The 24,072-nt window shown below is 41.1% G+C and overlaps 1 protein-coding gene across 1 annotated transcript in view; it reads right to left on the reverse strand.

Moving 5' to 3' along the window:
* The window catches only part of LOC128661387 (uncharacterized), a 509,641-nt gene that overhangs the window by 114,571 nt on the left and 370,998 nt on the right, over window positions 1-24,072 (reverse strand). The window contains exon 10 of the mRNA XM_053715646.1: window positions 14,829-14,921. Coding sequence (XP_053571621.1) covers window positions 14,829-14,921 — 93 coding nt within the window. The remainder of the gene's footprint in view (window positions 1-14,828; window positions 14,922-24,072) is intronic.

Raw genomic sequence — 24,072 nt, forward strand, 5'->3', positions numbered from 1 at the left:
TGCAAGCTGTGACGCAGTATCAGACATGGCCCTAGTATTGTCAGCGCACTCTGTTCTCACCCCAGAGTGATCACGCTTGCCTCTTAGTTCTGGTAATTTAGACAAAACTTCAGTCATAACAGTAGCCATATCTTGTAATGTTATCTGTAATGGCCGCCCAGATGTACAAGGCGCCATAATATCACGCACCTCCCGGGCGGGAGATGCAGGTACTGCCGCGTGAGGCGAGTTAGTCGGCATAACTCTCCCCTCGCTGTTTGGTGAAATTTGTTCAAATTGTACAGATTGACTTTTATTTAAAGTAGCATCAATACAGTTAGTACATAAATTTCTATTGGGCTCCACCTTGGCATTGGAACAAATGACACAGATATCTTCCTCTGAGTCAGACATGTTTAACACACTAGCAATAAACTTGCAACTTGGTTATAATCTTTTTTAGCAAAAACGTACTGTGCCTCAAAGAGGTACTAAACGATTAAATGACAGTTGAAATAATGAACTGAAAAAAAAAACAGTTATAGCATCAAACTTTAAAACAACCCAACTTTTAGCAAAGGTTTGTTCCCATAGTAAAATAACAATAATTAAATTTGACATAAAAATTACAGAGCAACGTTTTTATTCACAGTCAATATAAAATTCTCACAGCTCTGCTGAGAGAATCTACCTCCCTCTAAAGAAGTTTGAAGACCCCTGAGATCTGTCGGAGATGAACCGGATCATGCAGGAAATATAAGAGTAACTGACTGGAAATTTTTGATGCGTAGCAAAGAGCGCCAAAAACGGCCCCTCCCTCACACACAGCAGTGAAGAGAAACGAAACTGTCACAATTAAAACCAAACAACTGCCAAGTGGAAAATAATGCCCAAATATTTATTCACTCAGTACCTCAGAAATGTAAACGATTCTACATTCCAGCAAAAACGTTTAACATGATAAATACTTATTAAAAGGATTAGTGACTTTTAACAGAGTAGTTCCGGTGAAATACCATCCCCAGAATACTGAAGTGTATACATACATGTCATTATAACGGTATGGCAGGATTTTCTCATCAATTCCATTCAGAAAATAAAAACTGCTACATACCTCAATGCAGATTCATCTGCCCGCTGTCCCCTGATCTGAAGCTTTTACCTCCCTCAGATGGCCGAGAACAGCAATATGATCTTAACTACTCCGGTTAAAATCATAGTAAAAAAACTCTGGTAAATTCTTCCTCAAACTCTGCCAGAGAAGTAATAACACGCTCCGGTGCTATTGTAAAATAACAAACTTTTGATTGAAGTCATAAAAACTAAGTATAATCACCATAGTCCTCTCACACATCCTATCTAGTCGTTGGGTGCAAGAGAATGACTGGGACTGACGTAGAGGGGAGGAGCTATATGCAGCTCTGCTGGGTGAATCCTCTTGCATTTCCTGTTGGGGAGGAGTTATATCCCAGAAGTAATGATGACCCGTGGACTGATCACACATAACAGAAGAAATATTTATCCAACCTACACATTTTCTCTGGGATTGCAACTGTGTTACAATCATTCAGAGCCGCTAATACCTCCCCTAGTAACACACGGAGGTTCTCAAGCTTAAATTTAAAATTTGAAATGTCTGAGTCCAGTTTATTTGGATCAGAACCGTCACCCACAGAATGAAGCTCTCCGTCTTCACGTTCTGCAAACTGTGACGCAGTATCAGACATGGCCCTTGCATTATCAGCGCACTCTGTTCTCACCCCAGAGTGATCACGTTTACCTCTTAGTTCTGTTAGTTTAGCCAAAACTTCAGTCATAACAGTAGCCATATCTTGTAATGTGATTTGTAATGGCCGCCCAGATGTACTCGGCGCTACAATATCACGCACCTCCTGAGCGGGAGATGCAGGTACTGACACGTGAGGCGAGTTAGTCGGCATAACTCTCCCCTCGTTGTTTGGTGAAATATGTTCAATTTGTACAGATTGACTGTTTTTTAAAGTAGCATCAATACATTTAGTACATAAATTTCTATTGGGCTCCACTTTGGCATTAACACATATAGCACAGAGATATTCCTCTGAATCAGACATGTTTAACACACTAGCAAATAAACAGCAACTTGAAAATACTTTTCAAAGTAATTTACAAATAATATGAAAACGAACTGTGCCTTTAAGAAGCACAGAAAAAAATTATAACAGTTAAAATAATTAAGTTATAGCATCAATCTTTGTCAGAATATACAGTTTTAGCAAAGGATTGTTCCCCTCAGCAATTAAACAACACAACTTTAGCAAAGGTTTAATCCCATTAGCAAAGATAACAATTTCTGAAAGCAGGAAACAAATTACAGAATAAACGTTTTTATCTCAGTCAAACTATAATTCTCACAGCTCTGCTGAGAGAAATTATGCTGACTGAAATATTTGATGCATAGTAAAAGCGCCCCTCCCCCACACACACAGCAGTGAGGGAGAACAGAAACTGACAGAAAAAACAGATTTAAGCAACTGCCAAGTGGAAAAATAGTGCCCAAACATTTATTCACTCAGTACCTCAGTAAATGAAAACGATTTTACATTCCAGCAAAAACATTAAACATAATCTCTAGTTATTAAACAGCTTATGTCTTTCTTACAGTGTAATTCTAGTGAAGTACCATTCTCCCAGAATACTGAAGTGTAAAGTATACATACATGACATTATATCGGTATGGCAGGATTTTCTCATCAATTCCATTGTCAGAAAATAAAAACTGCTACATACCTCTATGCAGATTCATCTGCCCGCTGTCCCCTGATCTGAAGTTTACCTCACTCCTCAGATGGCCGAGAACAGCAATATGATCTTAACTACTCCGGCTAAAATCATAGCAAAACTCTGGTAGATTCTTCCTCAAACTCTGCCAGAGAGGTAATAACACACTCCGGTGTTATTTTAAAATAACAAACTTTTGATTGAAGATATAAAACTAAGTATAATCACCATAGTCCTCTCACACGACCTATCTAGTTGCTGGGTGCAAGAGAATGACTGGAGGTGACGTAGAGGGGAGGAGCTATATAGCAACTCTGCTGGGTGAATCCTCTTGCACTTCCTGTAGGGGAGCAGATAATATCCCACAAGTAATGATGACCCGTGGACTGATCACACTTAACAGAAGAAAGTATGCAAAGAGGACCAAGTTGCTGTTTTGCAAATCTGATCAACCGAAGCTTCATTCTTAAACGCCCAGGAAGTAGAAACTAACCTAGTAGAATGAGCTGTAATCCTTTGAGGCGGAGTGTTACCCGACTCAACATAGGCATGATGAAATAAAGATTTCAACCAAGATGCCAAAGAAATGGCAGAAGCTTTCTGGTCTTTTCTAGAACCGGAAAAGATGACAGACTAGAAGTCTTTCGGAAAGACTTAATAGCTTCAACATAATATTACAAAGCTCTAACAGCATCCAAAGAATGCAATGATTTCTCCTTAGAATTCATAGGATTAGGACATAATGAAGGAACCACAATTTCTCTACTAATGTTGTTAGAATTCACAACCTTAGGTAAAAAATTGAAAATAAGTTCGCAGCACCGCCTTATCCTGATGCAAAATCAGAAAAGGAGACTCACAAAAAAGAGTAGATAATTCAGAGACTCTTCTGGCAGAAGAGATGGCCAAAAGAAACAAAACTTTCCAAGAAAGTAATATAATGACCAAAGAATGCATGGGTTCAAAAGGAGGAGCTTGAAGAGCCCCCAGAACCAAATTCAAACTCCAAGGAGGAGAAATTGACTTAATGACAGGTTTTATACGAACCAAAGCTTGTACAAACAATGAATATCAGGAAGATTAGCAATCCTTCTGTGAAAAAGAACAGAAAGAGCAGAGATTTGTCTTTCAAGAAACTTGCGGACAAACCTTTATCTAAACCATCCTGAAGAAATATAAGTCTTCCAGACTCTATAATATATCTCTCTAGATACAGATTTACGAGCCTGTCACATAGTATCAATCACAGAGTCAGAGAAACCTCTTTGACCAAGAATCAAGCGTTCAAACTCCACACCTTAAAATTAAGGTTTTGAGATCCTGATGGAAAAAAGAACCTTGAGACAGAAAGACTGGTCTTAACGGAAGAGTCCACAGCTGGCAAGAGGCCATCCGGACAAGATCCGCATACCAAAACCTGTGAGGCCATGCTGGAGCTACCAGCAGGACAAACGAGCATTCCTTAGAATATTGGAGAATACCCTTGGAAGAAGAACTAGAGGCGGAAAGATATAGGCAGGATGACACTTTTAAGGAAGAGATAATGCATCCACTGCCTCCGCCCGAGGATCCCTGGATCCGGACAGATACCAGGGAAGTTTCTTGTTTAGATGAGAAGCCATCAGATCTATTTCTGGGAGTTCCCACATTTGAACAATCTGAGGAAATACCTCTGGGTGAAGACCATTCGCCCAGGTGCAACGTTTGGCGACTGAGATAATCCGCTTTCCAATTGTCCATACCTGGGATATGAACCGCAGAGATTAGACAGGAGCTGGATTCCGCCCAAACCAAAATTCGAGATACTTCTTTCATAGCCAGAGGACTGTGAGTCCCTCCTTGATGATTAATGTATGCCACAGTTGTGACATTGTCTATCTGAAAACAAATGAACAACTCTCTCTTCAGAAGAGGCCAAGACTGAAGAGCTCTGAAATTGCACGGAGTTCCAAAATATTGATCGGAAATCTCACCTCCTGAGATTCCCAAACCCCTTGTGCCGTCAGATACCCCCACACAGCTCCCCAACCTGTAAGACTTGCATCTGTTGAGATTATAGTCCAGGTCGGAAGAACAAAGAAGCCCCCTGAACTAAACGATGGTGATCTGTCCACCATGTCAGAGAGTGTCGTATAATCGGTTTAAAGATATTAAATTAAGTGAGATATCTTTGAGTAATCCCTGCACCATTGGTTCAGCATACAGAGCTGAAGAGGTCGCATGTGAAAACGAGCAAAGGAGATCGCATCTGATGCGGCAGTCCTAAGACCTAAAATTTCCATGCATAAGGCTACCAAAGGGAATGATTGTGACTGAAGGTTTTGACAAGCTGAAAACAGAATTTATGTTTACCTGATAAATTTCTTTCTCCAACGGTGTGTCCGGTCCACGGCGTCATCCTTACTTGTGGGATATTCTCTTCCCCAACAGGAAATGGCAAAGAGCCCAGCAAAGCTGGTCACATGATCCCTCCTAGGCTCCGCCTACCCCAGTCATTCGACCGACGTTAAGGAGGAATAATAGCATAGGAGAAACCATATGGTACCGTGGTGACTGTAGTTAAAGAAAATAAATTATCAGACCTGATTAAAAAACCAGGGCGGGCCGTGGACCGGACACACCGTTGGAGAAAGAAATTTATCAGGTAAACATAAATTCTGTTTTCTCCAACATAGGTGTGTCCGGTCCACGGCGTCATCCTTACTTGTGGGAACCAATACCAAAGCTTTAGGACACGGATGAAGGGAGGGAGCAAATCAGGTCACCTAAATGGAAGGCACCACGGCTTGCAAAACCTTTCTCCCAAAAATAGCCTCAGAAGAAGCAAAAGTATCAAACTTGTAAAATTTGGTAAAAGTGTGCAGTGAAGACCAAGTCGCTGCCCTACATATCTGATCAACAGAAGCCTCGTTCTTGAAGGCCCATGTGGAAGCCACAGCCCTAGTGGAATGAGCCGTGATTCTTTCGGGAGGCTGCCGTCCGGCAGTCTCGTAAGCCAATCTGATGATGCTTTTAATCCAAAAAGAGAGAGAGGTAGAAGTTGCTTTTTGACCTCTCCTTTTACCTGAATAAACAACAAACAGGGAAGATGTTTGTCTAAAATCCTTTGTAGCATCTAAATAGAATTTTAGAGCGCGAACAACATCCAAATTGTGCAACAAGCGTTCCTTCTTTGAAACTGGTTTCGGACACAGAGAAGGTACGATAATCTCCTGGTTAATGTTTTTGTTAGAAACAACTTTTGGAAGAAAACCAGGTTTAGTACGTAAAACCACCTTATCTGCATGGAACACCAGATAAGGGGGAGAACACTGCAGAGCAGATAATTCTGAAACTCTTCTAGCAGAAGAAATTGCAACTAAAAACAAAACTTTCCAAGATAATAACTTAATATCAACGGAATGTAAGGGTTCAAACGGAACCCCCCTGAAGAACTGAAAGAACTAGATTGAGACTCCAAGGAGGAGTCAAAGGTTTGTAAACAGGCTTGATTCTAACCAGAGCCTGAACAAAGGCTTGAACATCTGGCACAGCTGCCAGTTTTTTGTGAAGTAACACCGACAAGGCAGAAATCTGTCCCTTCAGGGAACTTGCCGATAATCCTTTTTCCAATCCTTCTTGAAGGAAGGATAGAATCCTAGGAATCTTAACCTTGTCCCAAGGGAATCCTTTAGATTCACACCAACAGATATATTTTTTCCAAATTTTGTGGTAAATCTTTCTAGTTACAGGCTTTCTGGCCTGAACAAGAGTATCGATAACAGAATCTGAGAAACCTCGCTTCGATAAAATCAAGCGTTCAATCTCCAAGCAGTCAGCTGGAGTGAAACCAGATTCGGATGTTCGAACGGACCCTGAACAAGAAGGTCTCGTCTCAAAGGTAGCTTCCAAGGTGGAGCCGATGACATATTCACCAGATCTGCATACCAAGTCCTGCGTGGCCACGCAGGAGCTATCAAGATCACCGACGCCCTCTCCTGATTGATCCTGGCTACCAGCCTGGGGATGAGAGGAAACGGCGGGAACACATAAGCTAGTTTGAAGGTCCAAGGTGCTACTAGTGCATCCACTAGAGCCGCCTTGGGATCCCTGGATCTGGACCCGTAGCAAGGAACTTTGAAGTTCTGACGAGAGGCCATCAGATCCATGTCTGGAATGCCCCAAAGTTGAGTGACTTGGGCAAAGATTTCCGGATGGAGTTCCCACTCCCCCGGATGCAATGTCTGACGACTCAGAAAATCCGCTTCCCAATTTTCCACTCCCGGGATGTGGATAGCAGACAGGTGGCAGGAGTGAGACTCCGCCCATAGAATAATCTTGGTCACTTCTTCCATCGCTAGGGAACTCCTTGTTCCCCCCTGATGGTTGATGTACGCAACAGTCGTCATGTTGTCTGATTGAAACCGTATGAACTTGGTCCTCGCTAGCTGAGGCCAAGCCTTGAGAGTATTGAATATCGCTCTCAGTTCCAGAATATTTATCGGTAGAAGAGATTCTTCCCGAGACCAAAGACCCTGAGCTGTCAGGGATCCCCAGACCGCGCCCCAGCCCATCAGACTGGCGTCGGTCGTGACAATGACCCACTCTGGTCTGTGGAATGTCATCCCTCGTGACAGGTTGTCCAGGGACAGCCACCAACGGAGTGAGTCTCTGGTCCTCTGATTTACTTGTATCTTTGGAGACAAGTCTGTATAGTCCCCATTCCACTGACTGAGCATGCACAGTTGTAATGGTCTTAGATGAATGCGCGCAAAAGGAACTATGTCCATTGTCGCTACCATCAACCCGATCACTTCCATGCACTGAGCTACGGAAGGAAGAGGAACGGAATGAAGTATTCGACAAGAGTCCAGAAGCTTTGTCTTTCTGGCCTCTGTTAGAAAAATCCTCATTTCTGAGGAGTCTATAATTGTTCCCAAGAAGGGAACCCTTGTTGACGGGGATAGAGAACTCTTTTCCACGTTCACTTTCCAGCCGTGCGATCTGAGAAAGGCCAGGACGATGTCCGTGTGAGCCTTTGCTCGAGGGAGGGACGACGCTTGAATCAGAATGTCGTCCAGGTAAGGTACAACTGCAATGCCCCTTGGTCTTAGCACAGCTAGAAGGGACCCTAGTACCTTTGTGAAAATCCTTGGAGCAGTGGCTAATCCGAAAGGAAGCGCCACGAACTGGTAATGTTTGTCCAGGAATGCAAACCTTAGGAACCGATGATGTTCCTTGTGGATAGGAATATGTAGATACGCATCCTTTAAATCCACCGTGGTCATGAATTGACCTTCCTGGATGGAAGGAAGGATAGTTCGAATGGTTTCCATCTTGAAAGATGGGACCTTGAGAAATTTGTTTAAGATCTTGAGATCTAGGATTGGTCTGAACGTTCCCTCTTTTTTGGGAACTATGAACAGATTGGAGTAGAACCCCATCCCTTGTTCTCTCAATGGAACAGGATGAATCACTCCCATTTTTAACAGGTCTTCTACACAATGTAAGAACGCCTGTCTTTTTATGTGGTCTGAAGACAACTGAGACCTGTGGAACCTTCCCCTTGGGGGAAGTCCCTTGAATTCCAGAAGATAACCCTGGGAGACTATTTCTAGCGCCCAAGGATCCAGAACATCTCTTGCCCAAGCCTGAGCGAAGAGAGAGAGTCTGCCCCCCACCAGATCCGGTCCCGGATCGGGGGCCGATATTTCATGCTGTCTTGGTAGCAGTGGCAGGTTTCTTTGCCTGCTTTCCCTTGTTCCAGCCTTGCATTGGTCTCCAAGCTGGCTTGGCCTGAGAAGGATTACCCTCTTGCTTAGAGGACGTAGCACCTTGGGCTGGTCCGTTTTTACGAAAGGGACGAAAATTAGGTCTATTTTTTGCCTTGAAAGGCCGATCCTGAGGAAGGGCATGGCCCTTACCCCCAGTGATATCAGAGATAATCTCTTTCAAGTCAGGACCAAACAGCGTTTTCCCCTTGAAAGGAATGTTTAGTAGCTTGTTCTTGGAAGACGCATCAGCCGACCAAGATTTCAACCAAAGCGCTCTGCGCGCCACAATAGCAAACCCAGAATTCTTAGCCGCTAACTTAGCCAATTGCAAAGAGGCGTCTAGAGTGAAAGAATTAGCCAATTTGAGAGCATTGACTCTGTCCATAATCTCCTCATAAGGAGGAGAGTCACTATCGAGCACCTTAATCAGTTCATCAAACCAGAAATATGCGGCTGTAGTGACAGGGACAATGCATGAAATGGGTTGTAGAAGGTAACCCTGCTGAACAAACATCTTTTTAAGCAAACCTTCTAATTTTTTATCCATAGGATCTTTGAAAGCACAACTATCCTCTATGGGAATAGTGGTGCGTTTGTTTAAAGTAGAAACCGCTCCCTCGACCTTGGGGACTGACTGCCATAAGTCCTTTCTGGGGTCGACCATAGGAAACAATTTTTTAAATATGGGGGGAGGGACGAAAGGAATACCGGGCCTTTCCCATTCTTTATTAACAATGTCCGCCACCCGCTTGGGTATAGGAAAAGCTTCTGGGAGCCCCGGCACCTCTAGGAACTTGTCCATTTTACATAGTTTCTCTGGGATGACCAAATTTTCACAATCATCCAGAGTGGATAATACCTCCTTAAGCAAAATGCGGAGATGTTCCAATTTAAATTTAAAAGTAATCACATCAGATTCAGCCTGCTGAGAAATGTTCCCTAAATCAGTAATTTCTCCCTCAGACAAAACCTCCCTGGCTCCCTCAGATTGGGTTAGGGGCCCTTCAGAGATATTAATATCAGCGTCGTCATGCTCTTCAGTAACTAAAACAGAGCATCCACGCTTACGCTGACAAGGGTTCATTTTGGCTAAAATGTTTTTGACAGAATTATCCATTACAGCCGTTAATTGTTGCATAGTAAGGAGTATTGGCGCGCTAGATGTACTAGGGGCCTCCTGAGTGGGCAAGACTCGTGTAGACGAAGGAGGGAATGATGCAGTACCATGCTTACTCCCCTCACTTGAGGAATCATCTTGGGCATCATTGTCATTATCACATAAATCACATTTATTTAAATGAATAGGAATTCTGGCTTCCCCACATTCAGAACACAGTCTATCTGGTAGTTCAGACATGTTAAACAGGCATAAACTTGATAAGAAAGTACAAAAAACGTTTTGAAATAAAACCGTTACTGTCACTTTAAATTTTAAACTGAACACACTTTATTACTGCAATTGCGAAAAAACATGAAGGAATTGTTCAAAATTCACCAAACTTTCACCACAGTGTCTTAAAGCCTTGAAAATATTGCACACCAATTTTGGAAGCTTTAACCCTTAAAATAACGGAACCGGAGCCGTTTTAAGCTTTAACCCCTTTACAGTCCCTGGTATCTGCTTTGCTGAGACCCAACCAAACCCAAGGGGAATACGATACCAAATGATGCCTTCAGAAGTCTTTTATCAGTATCAGAGCTCCTCTCACATGCGACTGCATGCCATGCCTCTCAAAAACAAGTGCGCAACACCGGCGCGAAAATGAGACTCTGCCTATGCTTTGGGAAAGCCCCTAAAGAATAAGGTGTCTAAAACAGTGCCTGCCGATATAATTATATCAAAATACCCAGAATAAATGATTCCTCAAGGCTAAATAAGTGTTAATATCAATCGATTTAGCCCAAAAAATGTCTACAGTCTAAATAAGCCCTTGTGAAGCCCTTATTTACAATCGTAATAAACATGGCTTACCGGATCCCATAGGGAAAATGACAGCTTCCAGCATTACATCGTCTTGTTAGAATGTGTCATACCTCAAGCAGCAAAGGACTGCAAACTGTTCCCCCAACTGAAGTTAATGCTCTCAACAGTCCTGTGTGGAACAGCCATGGATTTTAGTTACGGTTGCTAAAATCATTTTCCTCATACAAACAGAATTCTTCATCTCTTTTCTGTTTCTGAGTAAATAGTACGTACCAGCACTATTTGAAAATAACAAACTCTTGATTGAATAATGAAAAACTACAGTTAAACACTAAAAAACTCTAAGCCATCTCCGTGGAGATGTTGCCTGTACAACGGCAAAGAGAATGACTGGGGTAGGCGGAGCCTAGGAGGGATCATGTGACCAGCTTTGCTGGGCTCTTTGCCATTTCCTGTTGGGGAAGAGAATATCCCACAAGTAAGGATGACGCCGTGGACCGGACACACCTATGTTGGAGAAATCAATGTTAAACTTCTCTTGTCTGACAAGGACAGAGTCATAGACACTGAATCTATTCTAGAAACCTAAAAAGGTTACCCTTGTCTGAGGAATCAATGAACTGATTGGTAAATTGATCCTCCAACCATGAACTTGAAGAAACAACACAAGTCGATTCGTATGAGATTCTTCGAAAATGAGAAGACTGAGCAAGTACCCAGATATCGTCCAATAAGGAAATACCAAAACCCTGTTCTGATTACAGAAAGAAGGGCACCGAGAATCTTTGAAAAAAATTCTTGGAACTGAGGCTAGGCCAAACGGTAGAGCCACAAAACTGGTAATGCTTGTCTAAAAAGAGAATCTCAGACACTAAAAGTGATCTGGATGAATCGGAATATGCAGATACACATCCTGTAAATCTATTGTAGACATATAATGCCCTTGCTAAACAAAAGGCAGGACAGTCCTACAGAAACTGAATGTTGGTATCCTTACATAACGATTCAATATTGATAGATCCGGAACTGGTCTGAAGGAATTGACCTTCTTTGGTATAATGAAGAGATAAAATAAAACCCCAGCCCCTGTTCCAGAACTGGAACTGGCATAATTACTCCAGCCAACTCTAGATCTGAAACACATTTCAGAAATGCTGAGCCTTTGCTGTGTTAACTGGGACACGGGAAAGAAAAAAATCTCTTAGCAGGAGGCCTTAACTGAAGCCAATGCTGTACCTTTCTGAAACAATGTTCTAAAACCAGAAATTGAGAACGAAATTGATCAAAATTTCTTTGAAGAAAACGTAATCTGCCCCATACCAGCTCAGCTGGAATAAGGTCCGCACCTTCATGGGTACTTAGGAGCTGGCTATAGGTTTTCTATAAGGCTTGGATATATTCCAAACTGGAAATAGTTTCCAAACTGATACCGCTCCTGAGGATGAAGGATCAGGCTTTTGTTCCTTATTGTGAGGAAAGGAACGAAAAATGATTATTAGACCTAAATTTACCTTAGATTTTTTAACCTTTGGTAAAAAAGTTCCCTTCCTTCCAGAAACAGTTGAAATAATAATTTATTACCCTGGAAAGAAAAGGAAAGCAAAGTTGACTTAGAAGACATATCAGCATTCCAAGTTTAATCCATAAAGCTTTTCTAGCTAAAATAGCTAGAGACATATACCTGACATCAACTCTAATGATATCAAAAGATGGTATCACCAATAAAATTATTAGCATGTTATAGAATAATAATAATGCTATAAAATTATGATCTGTTACTTGTTGCACTAAAGCTTCTAACCAAAAAGTTGAAGCTGCAGCAACATCCGCTAAAAATATAGCAGGTCTAAGAAGATTACCTATACGTAAGCTTTTCTTAGAAAGGATTCAATTTTCCTATCTAAAGTATCCTTAAAATGAATTACTATCTACCGTAGGAATAGTAGCACATTTAGCAGGAGTAGAGACAGCCCCATAACCTTAGGGATTTTGTCCCAAAAAAACTCTAATCTGTCAGATGGCACAGGATATAATTGCTTAAACGTTTAGAAGGAGTAAAAGAATTACCCAAATTATTCCATTCCCTGGAAATTACTTCAGAAATAGCATCAGGGAGATTAAACACTTCTGGAATAACTACAGGAGATTTAAAAACCTTATTTAAACGTTTAGATTTAGTATCAAGAGGACCAGAATCCTCTATTTCTAATGCAATTAATACTTCTTTAAATAAAGAACGAATAAATTCCATCTTGAACAAATACAAAGATTTATCAGCATCAACCTCAGACAGAAACCTCTGAACCAGAAGAACCATTATCAGTATCAGAATGATGATGTTCATTTAAAAATTCATCTGAAAAAAGCGAAGTTTTAAAAGACTTATGTAAACTAGAAGGAGAAATAACAGACATAGCCTTCTTAATGGATTTTAAAAAATAAAATCTCTTATGTTTATCAGGAACACTCTGAAAATTAGATGTTGACGGAACAGCAACAGGTAATGTAACAGTACTAAAGGAAATTTTATCTGCATTAATAAGTTTGTCATGACATGCAATACAAACAACAGCTGGAGAAACAGATACCAAAAATTATAGCAGATACACTTAGCTTGGTAGCTCCAGCACTAGACAGCGATTTTCCTGTAGTATCTTCTGACTCAGATGCAACGTGAGACATCTTGCAATATGTAAGAGAAAAAACAACATATAAAGCAAAATTGATCAAATTCCTTAAATGACAGTTTCAGGAATGGGAAAAAAATGCCAAAGAACAAGCTTCTAGCAACCAGAAGCAATGAAAAAATAAGACTTAAATAATGTGGAGACAAAAGCGACGCCCTTATTTTTTAGCGCCAAATAAGACGCCCACATTATTTGGCGCCTAAATGCTTTTGGCGCCAAAAATGACGCCACATCCGGAACGCAGACATTTTTGGCGCAAAATAACGTCAAAAAATGACGCAACTTCCGGCGACACGTATGACGCCGGAAACGGAAAAGAATTTTTGCGCCAAAAAAGTCCGCGCCAAGAATGACGCAATAAAATGAAGCATTTTCAGCCCCCGCGAGCCTAACAGCCCACAGGAAAAAAAGAGTCAAATTTTTGAAGGTAAGAAAAAATGATTAATTCAAATGCATTATCCCAAATATGAAACTGACTGTCTGAAAAATAAGGAAAGTGAACATTCTAAGTCAAGGCAAATAAATGTTTGAATACATATATTTAGAACTTTATAAACAAAGTGCCCAACCATAGCTTAGAGTGTCACAGAAAATAAGATTTACTTACCCCAGGACACTCATCTACATGTTTGTAGAAAGCCAAACCAGTACAGAAACGAGAATCAGCAGAGGTAATGGTATATATAAGAGTATATCGTCGATCTGAAAAGGGAGGTAAGAGATGAATCTCTACGACCGATAACAGAGAACCTATGAAATAGACCCCGTAGAAGGAGATCACTGCATTCAAATAGGCAATACTCTCCTCACATCCCTCTGACATTCACTGCACGCTGAGAGGAAAACCGGGCTCCAACTTGCTGCGGAGCGCATATCAACGTAGAATCTAGCACAAACTTACTTCACCACCTCCATCGGAGGCAAAGTTTGTAAAACTGAATTGTGGGTGTGGTGAGGGGTGTATTTATAGGCATTTTAAGGTTTGGGAAACTTTGCCCCTCCTGGTAGGAATGTATATCCCATACGTCACTAGCTCATGGACTCTTGCTAATTACATGAAAGAAAATTGATAATAGGAGTAAATTAAAAAGTTGCTTAAAATTGCATGCTCTATCGGAATCACGAAAGAAAAATTTTGGGTTCAGTGTCCCTTTAAGGCAGTCCTGGAAAATAATGGTTGCCACACAAAATATTGACACTTTGGGCCCAATTTGGACATTTCCACTTAGGGATGTACTCACTTTTTTTGCAAACGGTTTAGACATTAATAAAGACATTTTAAAAGAAAAAAAGGAATTCCTCCAAGTATTTATAACATTCCACCATTATTGTTGTATTTTTATTTTCATATATATTAGAATAGGCACACATGGCATTCACACACATTACTTCCTAATGCAAAGTAATCACTACATTAACCAAAATCATTTTTCAGGTAAAGCATTAAATCAATCTTACAACAGAAGAATAATCCCAAGCACCAGTAATAACAGTGCCAAAATGATCGGAGTCAAATGCTCATTTCTATGCTTGTGATGGTAAAATATTCAGTTTAAGTGCATTGGTTCATTATCATTTATCAACTCAAGTAACAATGCTCTTTTTTAAACCAGCGTAACAGAATTGTTAATCAACAGTAACACAGAAGCACATGAAGGCAAAACAAAAAAAGTATGTGTTGGGGGTGTGTTAGTACAAAGAAAAGAGCCTAGGGCCCATACTTACATTCCCACCACCAGGGACATGCTTAATATTATCCTTGGAGCCACACTTTGATTGAATATGGCTGTAGTTCACTTTTTTGGAGACTATCTGGACCTGGAGTGTTGGAGGATGAAGAAAATGACATAGAAATGGAGAGGCACAGTTAGAAATATCACATGGCAGGACACAGTGTGGCTGTAACAGGTTAAAACAGGAAAATGTTAGTGAGACAATGGAATCACGAATGATGGATTATAGAAATAGCGGAGACAAGAATGCTAAGTGGGCAATACACAGAGAAGCAGACAAGTACTGGTGAGAATAGATTACGTGCTGGTAAAGTGCAGGGTGGCAACACTTGCATCCTACTCAGACTATAATTAGATCCTGCTCCAGAAGAAAGCTGGCATATATAGAAGTATCTCTGTATGGATTATGTCAAGAAAAGCACATTACAAAACTAATTCAAATCAATAAAGTCTTCTAGTACACAATACAATGTTTGTATTTCTAAAAGTTAGTGTGGAAATGCTGGTCACTAGCTGTAAATGGCCGACTGACGCAAGCTGGTCATTTTAATTCATTTGATAAAATAAAAAATGCCTTTTGTAACTTTTTAGTAAAATTACTTCCAGTTTAGACATAGAAATATGATAATTTTTTTTTTAATTACTATTATGGCTACTGCTAACACATTACAAAATAACTTCAGTACTGCACACTCATCGGGTCATTAAAGGGTCATGAAACCCAAAATGTTTCTTTCATGAGTCAGATAGAGTATGCAATTTTGAACAACTTTCTAATTAACTATTATCACATTTTCTTTGTTCTCTTGGTATCTTTTGCTGAAAAGCAGGGATGTAAGCTCAAGAGCGTTAACATGTCTGGAGCATTAAAGGGCAGCAGTTTAGCTTGAATGTTATCCATCTGCAAGATTACTAAAGGGCAGCACTATTTCCTGCCATATAGTGCTCCAGACACTTAACAAGGTATCTTTTCAACAAAGAGTACCATGGGAACAAAGGTAATTTAATAGCAGAAGTAAATTTGAAACTATTTTTTTAAAACTGTATGCTGTGTCTGAATCACAAAATATTTTTTTGGGGTTTCATATCCTTTTAACTAGAAACTACTTAATAGAAGTATTATATGTTTTAGTGATGTGCACAAGCACAAATAGAAACTTTATTAATAGTGTTTCCCTATGCTGAAATAACAGTCCATTTATTAGCGATAGTGTAGTTACACAGACACACTATGTGTTTAAAAAGAGAATTTTATTTGAAACGCACACACTGAACATTTTTAATTTGCCTGGAATACAGGATCTATTAGCAATCTCCTGAATTCAAAGCTAGAAGGGACAAGCCCTTATTTTGCTCAATTAGAGGTGAAGGGAGTGAAGTTGCATAAGCATCGGTTAAACTCCAGGGGCTGGACAAATAACAGGTTCTTATCATGGCTGAACACAAATCTGAATATCTGGAAGTTTAGCAATATTCCTGTGATGAAACAGGATAGAACCGGTAAGCAGGGCCGCCATCAGGGGGTGACTCCTGTCAGGGGCCCAATGGGCCAGGGGGGCCCCATGAGGCAAGAGCAACTAAAAAAGTTTTTTTTTTTTTAATTTTGGCAGCCACCAGTGGGAACTACAGCAGAGTGTTAATTGGGAAATGTTATTACAAGGAGTAAAGTATTAGCATTTGAGAGGATTTCTGAGTGTGCACTAAACCACTATGCACAGTGTGACACAGACTTGGCACTTTGTTTGTACAGTGTGTGCCTGAGTCAGACAGCATTGCAGAGGAGGTAGGACTTACTTAGCAAATGTTTTTTATTTCTTTGTGCAATTTCGGATTGTAACTTCAGTGTGGTAGTAGTTGTATGGTTGGGCCAGAGGTCTGTGTGTGCATGTTTTTGTGTGTTTTCTGTGGGTGGGTGGGTGTGTGTTTGTCTTTGTGTGTTTTCTGTGGGTGGGTGTGTGTTTGTCTTTGTGTGTTTTCTGAGGCTGTCTGTTTCCTTGGGTGTATGTGCAAGTTTGTGTGTCCATTGTCTGTTCCTTTTTAGGACATTTTGACCTTACTACTGATTATTCACATCTTTCTACAGACTTTGAGACTAATGAGACCTTTCCGGAAGTCACCAATCCAACAATTAACCTTTAAATTATTGTTTAGGCAGTTCAGGGCCCTTCCTTTCATCCACTGCATGCTGTTGTCATCATGTAGTTGGCATCTTCCTTGACAAAAATATAATCAGAACTCCATATTTTGTTTTGTAAATCTCCTTTTTTGACAAAAATGTAGTCTACTTAATTACTTGTCAGGTCAATGTAAACAAGTGCTGAGTGTATGTGTGTGTTTCTTTGCATGTCTGCTAGAGTGTCTATATGTGAATCCTTATGTGTGAGTGTGTGTGTTTCAGTGTGTGAGTGTGTTTCTGTGTTACTGCCTACTTTACAACATTTCCAAGTTTGACTACACAAGAATAAAGTGCATTTAGTCACTTGGTCAAAAATTGCACATGTCAAGGGGGGGCCTGATCAATGGTTTAGTCGGGGGCCCCAAAATTTCTAGTGGCGGCCCTGCCGGTAAGTCAGAAATTTGCCAGTTGAGAAACACTTCTCAAAACCGTCCTAAATAAATTCTAGAACTCTGGAAATCTGAAAGGAATTTTAAAAAGGTATCCCTTATCTACACAACACAACAAAGTCCACACACCACGTTCTGCAAGGACAAGCCAGAGCAATCAGAATCGCTGAAGCACACTTCTGCTTAATTCTGACTATCACTCTGGGTAGAATCACAAAAGGACGACAGATGTACATCAGACTGAATGACCACCATGGTACCACTAAAACATCTGCTAGACCCGCTTGAGAAACTCAAGAGTTGGCACAATAACAAGAAAACTTATGATTCATGCAAGATGTCATGTGATCTCTCACTACAAATTCCCAATGTCTCACAAATCTGGTTGCAGAGACTACTCTCTGGGATGAAGGCACTGGTGACAGAGTCCATCTCCCAATTGTTGATTCCTCGGATAGGATTAACCAATTTCAGGAACTGAGGTGTTCTACCCACCTAAAAGTGCAAGACACCTTCATAGCCAAAAACTTAGTTTTGCCCAATGAATAATCTAAGCCACGGCTGTGACATCGTATGGTTACGTTTAAACATTTCACAACTCCTGGCGTTGGGTCCAAGGCAGCATTTGTTCAGCAAGTTTTCAGTCAACCTACTAGTGATCACTGTCCAGATTAGCTTAAGTTTAGGAGACCTCTGAACAATGGAGTCCTTGTGATCTCAATTTCGCTAATGCACAAAAGACAGCTCTCAGATGAAACTAGCAAAATGAACTGCATCTGAAGCATCCCTCATTAACCCCACAATTCCCATGCATTGTGCATGTGCACACAGCTTTTGCAGCTTGACCCTGTGCTCATGCAAACAGTCTATAATATAAGCAGACTTTAAGTAACAAGAGAAGTATTTGGTAAATGTATAGAACAACTGTGTGGAGCATCAGTAGCAAAAACTTGGTAAAAGAGAAACGTCCAGATAAGGAGCTACTTAAGCCCTGAACCAAAGCCACCATCAGCAAGGTCTCTAGTACCTCGGTGAACAACCTAGGGGCAGTGGGAAGGCCAAAAGGTAATGCCTGTCCAGAAAGCCAGAGGAACTTCACATGGTCTTTGTGAATTGGGATATGGAAAAAAGTATATTTTATGCATATAGAACAAAAACTGGCCCTCCTGCACTAAAGAATGATTAGTGTGAATGTTTTCCATTTTGAAGGTACAAATCTTTAGGAATCTGTTTAGATTTTTGAGATTCAGAATAGGTTGAACTGTACTCATTTGAGTAGAACCTCTGACCCTACTCTGAAACAGGGCAATTGTTCTTGTTCCCTAGGTCCACCTAACAAGATAGCAACATCTATGCCTTGATCAGCTATTGAGCCACACAGGAGAAGAAATTTCTCTAGAAGTGGTCTGGTTCGAAAAAAGATTCTATATTGTTGCTTGGTATTAGACCATGATGAACTAGGACTCCAGGAAGACTTGGGAGAATTCGCTGACTAGGTTGTAGTAAAAACAAATTATGCGTACCTGATAATTTTCTTTTCTTCAGATGGAAAGAGTCCACAGCTGCAATCATTACTTTTGGGAATTCAGAACCTGGCCACCAGGAGGAGGCAAAGACACCCCAGCCAAAGGCTTAAATACTACTCCCACTTCCCTCATCCCCCAGTCATTCTGCCGAGGAACAAGGAACAGTAGAAGAAACATCAGGGTGAAAAGGTGCCAGAAGAACAAAGATAACAGACACCCCACAGAAAAAAATACAGGTGGGGAGCTGTGGACTCTTTCCATCTGAAGAAAATTACCAGGTAAACATAATTTAAGTTTTTCTTTATAAATGGAAAGAGTGCACAGCTGCATTCATTACTTTTGGGAAAACAATACCCAAGCTATAGAGGACACTGAATACAAAAACGGGAGGGTACAAGAGGCGGCCCATTCTGAGGGCACCAGGCCTAAAAACCCCATACCCAACAAAATTCCGCTTTGTCTGAAGCCGTGAACAACTTTGAAAGAAAAAAAAAAGGAAAAGGCCCAAGGACCCTGACCCACAGATAGTCCACAGCCTTCCTAGAGACCGCAGGAACTAGACTCGACTGAGTCAACAGCCTTCAAGAGACACCGTCGCCCAACAGTCAGTCTCCAAACAACACACCCCTTACTAAAGAAAGGGAACAAACTACTGTATTCTTCCACAAGAAGAAAAGGCACAGAGAAAACATGATTGTACTTGTAAAGCGCGGCTAATCCCCCTTAAGGGACTCAAGGTGTTGCTCATTTTATTAACCTCTAAAAGAGGAAAGGCTGAGGAGACCTCGCCGAGGATCGAACTTGCAACCCTCGATTTGCTACAGTGCAGAGTAGCCACAGTACACAGTGCTTCCAGCTAGCATAAGGAACTCCAGAAAAAAAAACCCTAAAAAGGGCACAAACACAGAGCAAAAAACCAGAGAAACCGGGTCAGGCTAACAGAGACCCAACCAGTCTCATAGAAACAAGGGGAGGCAACGCCCAGACCCCAGAAACAGAAAACACGGGATAAGGCCTGGGAATCTGAAACAGCGAGGATCTTCCCCTAACAGTGCAACCACACTCTAAAAGCAACTGAAGCCGAAGGTCCCCCAAGTAACAAAAAGGTAGCTCAGAATACCGAAATATTCAGAAACAAAACCTTGTGCAGCAAGCTCAGATAGGTCTGACGAACAACACCAGAAGCAAAAACACTGCAGTCATTTAAAAATAAAAAAATTAAATACTTGCAGAGCAAGCAGAAGCAGCTGAAGATCCTTCAGATTGCTAAGTATCCACAAACCAGCGGCTAACGTCGCAGGCTAAGAGCCGCCAGTCCTTCCCACAAATCTTGAACATGGAGAAACCTCAAGAGGCTTACTGTAACTCGAATGCTCCGAGGACGAATTTAGCAACAGATCTCAGATCCTGCACCAACACCGGACCAGCCAAAGCGACAGACTTGTCTGATAGACAGGAGGGACAGAAAGACCACAACCACAAGCCCCCAGGGAATGGAAAAAAAAATGGGGGACTTACCCACCCCAACAGAGCTCGGGTGCCAACCCAATCCGCTCCTGCAAAATAAGGCCCTCCCAAGGAGAACCCCCTGGGACCTGGAACAGAGAAAAGAGCAATAGAAGTCCTGTCACAGCTCTCTTAGACAGTCTCTTCGTAGAGAGATAAAATTCCAACAGGCGGAACAGAGCCCAAAGAGCAGCAGATACTGCCCCTTACAGAAATAAGCCACCTGATCCAACCTCCTACACACAAGGTAGGACAAAGACCCTCCAGAGAGAGGGAACCCCAGCTCATAAGGAAGACAAACTATCCCATCAAAAGGGAAGGGGACAGATAAGAACAGCGTACATGTCCACAAGACATGAAGCCGTATGATCAAAACACGGACCAAATGAAAAATCATTTAGACACCACAGTTGACCCAACAGAGAAAAACTCCCCATAGACGAGCACACTCCGTCTGAAGAAGGACAAGTCAGGCCTTAAAGGGACACTGAGCCCAATTTTTTTCTTTCGTGATTCAAATAGAGCATGAAATTTTAAGCAACTTTCTAATTTACTCCTATTATCAAATTTTCTTCATTCTCTTGCTATCTTTATTTGAAAAAGGCATCTAAGCTTTTTTTGGTTCAGGACTGTGGACAGCACTTTTTATTGATGGATGAATTTATCCACCAATCAGGAAGAACAAGCCAGGTTGTTCACCAAAAATGGGCCGGCATCTAAACTTACATTCTTGCATTTCAAATAAAGATACCAAGAGAATGAAGAAGATTTGATAATAGGAGTAAATTAGAAAGTTGCATAAAATTGCATGCTCTATCTGAATCATGAATTAAAAAATTTGGGTTCAGTGCCCCTTTAAAGTTTATAACCAGTACCTGAAGTTTTATGTGAACTCTGGCCTTCCTGCTAGCAAGCCCAAAGAGCTAGCCCCTATGTCGCAACATAGGGTCCCTGGAAAAATCTGGGTCGTCCTGAAGCAGTCCACAGGATCATAAGTCTTCAGACTTTCAAGAAGGATCCAAGACAAGAACCCTGGACCTAGAATCGCCCTAGAACGAATGACACCCTTAGGGAACACAATATACCCCTTCTGAAGCGATCAGACCTCACACCGAGAAACCTGGAGAACGGGTACAGGATTCACTCGTAATTCCCAGCCCAAAGGGAAGAGAAAACCCTTAGCCGGAAGTCAACAACCCCCCAGCAAGGTACTAGGCTGCGACAAAGTCACGCAATTTCTCTAGAGCCCAAATGCCCCAAGGGCAACACTAAGGAAAAAGAGAACGAGAACAGAGTCACCCGAAAGAGAGTAGAAAGAAAGGCTAGTCTCCATAATCCTTTCAGATTAACGTTCCAGAGGACCACACCCAAGGGAGAAGAATGCAAAGCATCCTGAACCCAGGCAGAAAAACATCCCCTAAGCAAAAAGCTTGGAAAGAGACAACACCTCCTATTGCCCCTGATATGGAGACGACTACTCCCGAAGGAAGACAGAGCCTCACGGCCTTCACTTCCTAATTAAGCCGCCAAAGCCCCAGAAAAACCGGATGAAGTCCAGAAAGTCTTGACCCAAAGGAAGAGAACCTCTAAAAGGAACAAGTCCTAAAAGGACACTTCCAAAGAGACCATGAAACGCAAAACCATAAGACCGGCGGTATGAAGGACCTAAATCCTTCAAACCTCCAACACACAACGGGAAGGAACACACTAGTTCCTGAAAAAAATCGGAAATGACTGAGCATGTCGCTGCAGATCTCAACAGAGTCCCGGCCCACTAGATTGAAAGGTGAATGAGGACTGAACCAATCCCCCATGCCCCTAAGCAACCACTGACCCTCAAGTCCACTCAGGGTGCTAGTTGAAGCTTGTAAAATAAAACAAGATATTTCTTCTACTGTTCCTTGTTCCCTCGACAGAATGACTGGAGGATGAGGGAAGTAGGAGTATTTAAGCCTTTGGCTGGGGTGTCTTTGCATCCTCCAGGTGGCCAGGTTCTGAATTCCCAAAAGTAATGAATGCAGCTGTGGACTCTTTCCATTTATTAAGAAAAATGGTCTTTTGGAAACTAGGTTGCTGAAAGTAACAAAAAAGAAAAACAACCCATCCCATACGCATATTTTTGCCCTTGGACTTCTTGTCCTCCTGCTGAAGAAAGGAAAAAAAATAAAGGTTATTCACCATCAGTGATTGTAGAAATAATATCAAGTCCTGGACCAAACAGGGTTTCAAAAAAAGGAAAAAAGGTGACAGTACCTCAGCACTCAAAGAAAGTACAAATCTAGCAGGGTATGGAAACCCACAGGTTAATTAAGGAGATGCCAGGGTAGGGAATATTAAAATAACTTTTACTAATTGATTATAATAAAAGGTACACTGAAAGTGTATCAACACACAGTAGATTATAAAACTTAGAGTAAAAATATTATATACAAAATGTGTGAATGGCCATTGTGGACTAATCAAAAAGATAAGGGATTCTCTTTTTAATCTTTTTGATTAGTTCACAATGGCCATTCACACATTTTGTATATAATATTTTTACTCTAAGTTTTATAATCTATTGTGTGTTGATACACTTTCAGTGTACCTTTTATTATAATCAATTAGTAGAAGTTAAGTTTTAATATTTCCTACTCTGGCATCTCCTTAATTAACCTGTGGGTTTCCATACCCTGCTAGATTTGTATTTTCTTTGAGTGCTGAGGTACTGTCACCTATTTTCCTTTTTTGTTACACCTTTGCTCTGACAGTCAGCACCCCCCTCCTACTTAATTTGTTTAGTAATATTTAACTGTGCACTAGCACCTTTTTGATATATAAATAGATTATATGTAAGGGGCGTTATTAGATAATTGTATTCCACACCTAACTAATATTCACCAAACAGGGTTTCACCCTGAACAAAAAAACAAACAAACAACAGTCTATTCTTGGAAACCACATCAGCAGACTAGCACTTAAAACATGAGGCTTGGTTCAATGCAAACCATCTCCACAGCTGCATTACAAACAAAGAGAAGTTATTACACCAAACCAATTAAGCTGGTGCCACAAATGTTACAATGACAGCCAGCTGAAATGAAAGCCATTTATGGGACTTCTGGTCTTGAGACTAAAAACAAAGATAGCTCCAGAAGAGTTATTGAGAGAGAAGAATAAGGAGAAGTCTACATACATAGCACTCAGATGATTAAAAGCTACACCTCAACCAAGCAGATTTACATTTGGAGTGATGATAGTTTAACTGGGCAGCAAAAAACATTCCCATGGAAAATATGATTAAACCAGTCCCCAACTGATTGAAAACTGCACCTCATAGGAAAGATGGATTTTTTTTGGAAAAAAACATTTTGTTGTTTATGTGGTTGAACTAAGCTAAAAACCTGACTGCAAAGTTCTCATGGATGCTTAGTGGTTCAACTGAGATATAAAGCCCAACTGCAATTTGGGGTAAGTCTTTGCAATTGTGGTTTAACACAGATAAAACTGTGGCTCCCACTGTCTCGTGTGTTTGGAACGAATTACTTTGTAATCCGGGTTCAACTGATCTAAGAAGTTGGGCTGCAGCTAGCAATACCAGAACTATGTGAACAGGGACAAAATCTTGCTGAATGAACAATGGTAAAACACACGCTTGTA

The sequence above is a fragment of the Bombina bombina genome, chromosome 5, assembly GCF_027579735.1.
Source record: "Bombina bombina isolate aBomBom1 chromosome 5, aBomBom1.pri, whole genome shotgun sequence".
In the NCBI taxonomy this organism is placed as follows: Eukaryota; Metazoa; Chordata; class Amphibia; order Anura; family Bombinatoridae; genus Bombina; species Bombina bombina.